The sequence below is a fragment of the Otolemur garnettii genome, unplaced genomic scaffold, assembly GCF_000181295.1.
Source record: "Otolemur garnettii isolate 467f Iridium unplaced genomic scaffold, OtoGar3 scaffold00172, whole genome shotgun sequence".
Lineage (NCBI taxonomy): Eukaryota > Metazoa > Chordata > Mammalia > Primates > Galagidae > Otolemur > Otolemur garnettii.
This window is the reverse complement of record NW_003852567.1, coordinates 661,824-668,581: the sequence shown is the minus strand read 5'-3', so window position 1 is coordinate 668,581 and position 6,758 is coordinate 661,824. Positions and strand designations below refer to the sequence as shown.

At 50.5% G+C, this 6,758-nt stretch overlaps 2 protein-coding genes across 6 annotated transcripts in view; one reads left to right on the top strand and one right to left on the bottom strand.

Annotated features, from left to right (window-relative positions):
- Window positions 1–1,353, top strand: part of CCDC107 (coiled-coil domain containing 107) — a 3,448-nt gene extending 2,095 nt beyond the window's left edge. Inside the window, exons 3-6 of one of the 5 annotated variants that reach the window (XM_023519368.1) lie at window positions 371–431; window positions 521–611; window positions 702–787; window positions 896–1,177. In XM_023519368.1, coding sequence (XP_023375136.1) covers window positions 371–431; window positions 521–611; window positions 702–787; window positions 896–1,113 — 456 coding nt within the window. In that variant the 3' untranslated portion in view covers window positions 1,114–1,177. Of the gene's footprint in view, window positions 1–370; window positions 432–520; window positions 612–701 lie in introns of all 5 variants that reach the window. The other 4 variants (XM_012811677.2, XM_003800306.3, XM_012811676.2 and 1 more) reach the window with 4 other exon arrangements.
- Window positions 1,354–1,605: 252 nt separating this feature from the next.
- Window positions 1,606–6,053, bottom strand: ARHGEF39 (Rho guanine nucleotide exchange factor 39). Its single transcript, XM_012811644.2, has 9 exons — window positions 5,893–6,053; window positions 5,634–5,728; window positions 5,243–5,363; window positions 4,874–4,992; window positions 3,438–3,508; window positions 2,810–2,938; window positions 2,425–2,654; window positions 2,092–2,180; window positions 1,606–1,754 (listed from the first exon to the last, which is right to left on the bottom strand). The coding sequence occupies exons 1-9, from the start codon at window positions 6,028–6,030 to the stop codon at window positions 1,739–1,741; spliced, it is 1,008 nt and encodes a 335-aa protein (XP_012667098.1). The 5' UTR covers window positions 6,031–6,053; the 3' UTR covers window positions 1,606–1,738.
- Window positions 6,054–6,758: the final 705 nt, after the last annotated feature.

Here is a 6,758-nt window from a genome sequence, read left to right as displayed (position 1 = left end):
GCCAGGCGTTGTGGCAGGCGCCTGTGGTCCCAGCTACTTGGGAGGCTGAGGCAGGAGACTCGCTTGAGCCCAGGAGTTGGAAGTTGCTGTGAGCTTGGATGCTACAGCGCTCTACCCAGGGGAACAGCTTGAGGCTCTGTTTAAAAAAAAAAAATGTTTCAGCAGATTGAATGACTATGTGTGATACATATTGACAAGTTGTTTCATATCCTAGGTGAGGAACTAGATTAGAGGTGATTGTGATTCTGAGGTAAAAACCAATAGTTTTCTCAACCCTAAATTATGCTCCTCCCCTTCCTGGCTTTGAAGACTGAGGTGATGGAGCAAAACCTTGTTGCTGTAGTATTACTGTTTCCTTCTCCCACAACAGGGGAAAGATGAGGCCACAGTTCTCCAAGAGGAGGCAGGCAAGAAGCAATCACTGCAGTTAGGTGGGTCTAGCAGACATCTGTGCTTGGTGGGGGGATCAGGGACAGTACAAGAAAGTAACCAATGTCTCTTTTTTCTCCCTTACCTCCAGAGCAACAGCTGGCTCAGCTGACACAACAAGTGGCCCAGACAGAGCAGCACCTGAACAATCTGATGGCCCAGCTAGACCCCCTTTTTGAGCGGTGAGGAGAGCAATTAATTTGTGGGGAGGTTGAGGCAGGGGGAGGAATGGGGACATAGATTGGGTAGCCCTTGAGTGGATATTTCTGCAGTGTGACTACTCTTGCTGGAGCCCAGCAGGAGCTTCTGAACATGAAGCTATGGACCATCCACCAGCTGCTACAAGATAACAAGCAAGGCAAGGGCATGGAGGTTCCAGAACCAGGTACAGGGTTGAGAGGTGAGTCTGGTGGGCATGGAGACAAAGTCTCTAAAACTGGAACATACTTGATCTTTCCCCTCACAGAAGCCAGCATACCCTTTCCTGAGGACTTCCTAGAGGAGGAGGAGGAGGAGACCATAAATTGGAGCACAGAGACATGGAACCCAGATACTTCCTTGGGGGTGGAGCAGGGACTAAGGAGAAGATGCAGCAGGGCTGCAGCAAGGGGCCCCAGTCACAGCCCCTGTTGGGAAGGTGAGACAATAGCTGAGGGTTTAGTAAAACAAAGTTTGTTTTTGTGACTGGGTGCTCCTATGTGCTTTTTCCATCCTCGCTGGTTGTATACACCCATACTAGGTGCCTAAGGACAACTGGGCCTTCTTGAGAAGCTTCCCTTATTAGGACAAAAAGAGGCTGCCTTCCACTGTGAGAGCAGAGAAGACAGAGGGAGCTCCAGTTCTTTTTCTTATACTCCTGAGGCCACCAGCATGCCAGTCTTCAGGGCTTGAAAATCCCTTTACTAATAGTAAAGCTGAGACAGATTTTTCCAAGGAAAAAAACACTTTACTAAGATCCAGTAGAAAATAATCTATAGAAACACAACATAAAAATAGCCACATTTACAAAGCTGCAACTTTGATAAACAACTGGCTATAGACACAGCACTGAGCTTATCCACTCCATATTCCCTCATTTGTGTTAGGGACTGGTTCAGCAAAGGTTTAGTTGGGTCAGACTTGGTTTCCGGATTCTTAGGAGCTGCTCAAATGACCCAGAGGAGCTTGATCCCAGAAAAATACAAAATGACCTATGTCAAACCATGAAGGGTCCTGTATTTTGTTTAGTGCTGAAGAAGGTTCCTCTGTATCCCTGGCTCTGATCTATTATCCCTGAAGTATCTTGAGTTCTGGAATTTGTAAGATTCCGCTAGTTCTTCTGGCTGCTGTGGAAGGAAGACAGTCAGTCCAGGCACAAGGCACAGGCATGAGCACTCTATTCAGACAAGATCACCCATGGGGTTGGTCGGGGGAGGGGGTCCCAGACAGATGTAGAACTGAAATAGGATCAGAACTATTCATTTCCAGCTTATGGGCCTCATCACAGCACTGTTCTGCAGGAAGGCTAAACTTACCTAATAGCCGGGTGGTGCCTGTGGCTCAGGGTGGCGCCTGTGGCTCAAAGGAGTAAGGCGCCAGCCACATATGCCGGAGGTGGTGGGTTCAAACCCAGCTCTGGCCAAAAACTGCAAACTCCCCCCCACCCCCCCCAAAAAAACTTACCTGATAGCCAAAGTCAGACTGTGGTACCAGCATGACAACTCCTCCTGGTCTGTGGACATGAGCAGTAGCTTCTCATGAGGGAAGGACAGCTAAGGAGAGACCACCTCTTAAAGCATGGCTCAGAAAGGTCCAGGTTAAATCTGAAGCCCTTGCTATTTCCATGGAGGTAATTCAGGGATGAGACGAGAACTATACAGGAAACCAAGCCCCAGCTATCCTCTTTCAGCGCAGACAGTTCTGTCCCTAGAAAAAGGGACCTAAGGGTGATGAGATAAGCTGGTCTATAAGAATTTGAGCAATATTCTCAGCCTAGGCTTTCCACCTATTACTTACACTGAGCAATCCACCACAAGGACCTCCTGAGTGGCCAAACACTTTGTGGAGTTGACATTGGGCCATGGGGTAGAGGGCCTTGCAGGCAAAGGTGCCACTCTGCAGCAGGTGCAATGGAGGTCGCGGCTTGGCCATGAGGAGCGCATCAGAGAAGAGAAAGAACATGCGGGGCCGAGGCTCCCCATGGGGAGGCACCACCAGTAGCCAGCCCTGGCGTAGGAACCAGCGCCCTGGGGGTTGAGAGAACTATTACTCTGGTGCAGCCCCAGGACCCATGGAATAGAAGGAAAGGGAGGCTGAGGGAATAGGGAATATGTGCTGGCTCTGTAGAGGAAGAGTGGTAAGAAAGGGGCAGCTGAGTACGGCAGAGAAGTATGCAGACTACCTGAAGTAAGCCCCTTTGCCTGGCGTCCACTGAGCAGAGCCTGGACCCGGCGGAGGTGCTGGTCATTCTTCTGTTTCTGATCAATGGTGTGTACTCTCTGGGCCGTCTCACTTATCAGCCGGGCAGCCCCTGGAATAACATCCCCTGCCTCACTCTCCCACAACATTTACTTTGGGTTACTGGTGGTGGTGAAATGCTTTTCTAGGTCTAACTTTTTTTTTTTTTTTTTTGAGAGTCTCAAGCTGTCACCCTGGGTAGAGTGCCGTGGCATCCCAGCTCACAGCAACCTCAAACTCTTAGGCTTAGGTGATTCTCTTACCTCAACCTCCCAAGTAGCTGGGACTACAGGTGCCCACCATTACACCTGGCTATTTTTGTTGTTGTTGCAATTGTCGTCGTTTTAGCTGGCCCCAGGCCAGGTTTGTACCCACCAGCCTCATTGTATGTGGCCAGTGCCCTACCCAATGAGCTACGGGTGCCGCCCTGGGTCTAACTTCTTGAAGAAAAGGCAGGGCAATAGGGACACTGTATACGTGTCAATGGACGATAGGACAGACCAGACATTGTTGGATGTCAGAATTAGAAAGGAGAGGAAGCCTGCCTGAGCTGCAGAGGAGCAAGGACTTACGTGTGAGCTGCTTGTAATCAGGGCTGTTAGGACCTGTGTTTTCAGCCAAAGCAACGACGAGATTCTCATACCTGGAATGTACAATGGGAAGTCTATGATTAGAGGAGGTGTAGAGCAGGCAAAATTGCCTCCATCTGGCAAAGATCTTCCCTACACATACTTCACTTGTAAGGCCAAGAAAGATCTGCTTATGTGCTGTTGTACGTTTCACCTGGGACTCAGAGCCTAGACTCACACCACATAGCCCTCTTACACTCTACATTTAAGAGTTAATGGGAGAGGCTCGGCGCCTGTGGCTCAAGCGGCTAAGGCGCCAGCCACATGCACCTAAGGTGACGGGTTCGAATCCTCAGCCCGGGCCTGCCAAACAACAATGATGGCTGCAACCAAAAAATGGCCGGACGTTGTGGCAGGCACCTGTAGTCCCAGCTACTTGGGAGGCTGAGGCAGGAGACTCGCTTGAGCCCAGGAGTTGGAGGTTGCTATGAGCTGTGATGCCATGGCACTCTACCCAGGGGGATAGCTTGAGGCTCCGTATTAAAAAAAAAAAAAAAAAAGTCAATGGGAGACTGACTATAGTTTGGGAGAACAGATGGAAAGGTGAAAGTCAAGGAGGATACTATAGACAACCTGACTACAAGCACTTAACTCAGGCTTAACCCAGAGACAGAAATTCTAAGGTAGGGCAGCCCCTCATCTCAACAAACTTTTCCAAATACCCTGTCTGAGACCCTAATACAGGCTGCATCACTTGAATGTACAGTTAGTTCCACAGTCCTAGCTAAGAGCCCAGGTTGCAAACCCTGGGTACTCCAGTGGGTTCACATCTACCTTTGCAAAAGGTTTTTAGAAGCACTTTGGCCCAAGGGAGAGGCAGGGGACTTGGGTAGACCCCAAGGCATCCCACAAATCCAAGGGCAGACTGGGGATGGTGGCCGATGCCTGTGATCCTAGCACTCTGGGAGGCCAAGGCAGGTGGATTGCCTGAGCTCACAAGTTTGAGACCAGCCTGAGGTAGAGTGAGACCTCATCTCTAAAAATAGCCAGGCATTATGACAGGAGCCTGTAGTCTCAGCTACTTAGGAGGGTTGCTGTGAGCTGTGACACCATAGCACTCAACTGAGGGCAACAATGTGAGACTCTGTCTCAAAAAAAAAAACTGAGGGCAGCATTCACAAAGATGCAGATAGGTTGGTTTTCAGTGGTTCTCAACCTGTGGGTCATGACCCCTTTGACCCCTTTGTAACAATGAAAATACATCCTGTATATCAGATATTTACATTACAATTCATAACAGTAGCAAAATTACAGTTATGAAGTAGCAACGAAAATAATTTTATGGTTGTGGGTCACCACAACATGAGGAACTGTGTTAAAGGGTGGTGGCATTAGGAAGGTTGAGAACCACTGGTTTAGATCAAAGTGAGTTCACTCACTGCTGGAGCCGCTGCAGAGGCAGAGAGAGCAGGTCCTGGAGCTGAAGGCCCCTAAACTCAGGGCGGCTTTCCTGAAGCCTAACGAACCTCCGGAAACATTTGTTTTTCTTTAGTTGCTCCTGGTGGAGGAAAGTGTTGGCAGCAGGGAGAGAAGCCACTTCTCTTGTATTCATCTGAGTGCAGGTTCCCAGCCTTCAGTAAGCTGAGAGAAACCTTGTCCCCCTACAGGGAAACTTAGCACAGAGCTGAGCACCCAGTGGGCTCTGTAAGTGCAGGAAATGTCTGAATGAAGTTTAGGTCCCCAGATGAAGAGGAAATGTAAGGGGCAAGAGAGAAAAGGGGACAGATTTGAGACCATCTCCAGGTTACCTGCAGGGTGGCCTGGGACCGATCTGCGTTGGCAGCAAATTGGGTGTAGAGCTCCAGGTGGCGGCAGAAGCCCTCCAGCCCAGGGCCCCAGTATCCTCCCTCCAGGTAGGGAAGCAGCTGTCTGTGGGGCAAGGCAGTAAAGGGGCAGCCCAAGAATTTCTCAAGCACCACCTCATTTAATCCTCTTGTGAGAATAGCACTACCCCGGAGGTGGTAGTGTTACTACCCCATTATACAGATGCAAAGCTGCCGAAGGTTAAGGCACTGGGCCAAGACCAAAGGTGAGGTAATTGACAGGCTCCCGTTATAAGACTGAGTCTGACTCCACTGAGTGCACCGCCAGTGGCCAGGGCGGTCCCTCCTTCCCTCTCCCCGCGCCTCTTCCACTCACTGGCTAGCATCGTAGATGAGCTCCCAGGACCCAAATAGGGCCTGGCGCTCTGGTGGTCGCAGGGTCCCCTTGGCTTTCAGGATCCCCAAGAAGTACTGCGGAAGGAGAAAATATTGGTATCTTACCCTGCAGGAGGCTAACGCCCATACAGGAGGATAGCTTCTGTATCACTATAGTGATAGACCACCATAGTAGGGGTCACCAACCTAACAAAGACCCTCCCATATCCCTGGTGTCCCTTCCTCATAGAGGCCCCCACCGTGGCCACAAGACCCAGCTGTTCCTGGTAGCGCTGCTCAGTCTCCAGCAGTTCCCGGACGGTGCAGGCGCGTTTCCGCTCCCAGCGGGCACGCTGCTCTTGCACTGGGCACCGTGCATGGAGTCCGAGATTCTCCATGCCGAGCTAATGGACCGACACTTCCGGCCGCAGCCCGCCGGAGATTCAAATCCCAACCGCTCCAGGACTGCAGCCGGGGAGGGCGGGGCCTCGGCGGTGAACGAGCAGGACAGAGCATGCGCAGCGGCCTACAGCTCTCAGCAGGGTCTCCTCCGCCTTAGTGCAGCTATGCTGCAAAGGCAGCGTTGTAGGTAGGCGGCCCGGGACAAGGCCGGATGGCACTAACGTGGGGACGTAGCCTGGACTTTGAGGAGACTTGGGAGTGCACATGCTAGCTGGACCTCGGTGTCCAATCTGTAGATTCTGTCCTGGACCCATGCCAGATGCTGGGGGTTGGGGGCGTCAGTCGTTCTCAATGCTTTCACTACTACTAGGACCCCTTAAAGGCCACAAGGTTTGAAATATTTTGGTCCCTGGACAGAAGTTTATAGGTTTTAAGTTACTGATTCATTTTCTCGTTTCATACTGATCCAAAACCTGACAGCCAGTTAGCTTCTGTTCAGCAGGTGTCAATAACTAAAGAAGTGATGTGGAATTGGTGATTCTGATTTGATTAGTCTGTGCTGTCTCGTCAAAAATAAAATGTACCATATTTTCCTTACCTAGGCCTTTTGAAAAATTGGCAATAATCCTAGAGGGCACATTGGCAGTACCATTTTATTAGTTTGTATTAGAAATCTTCTAATGGGCTCGGCGCCTATGGCTCAACCGGCTAAGACGCCAGCCAC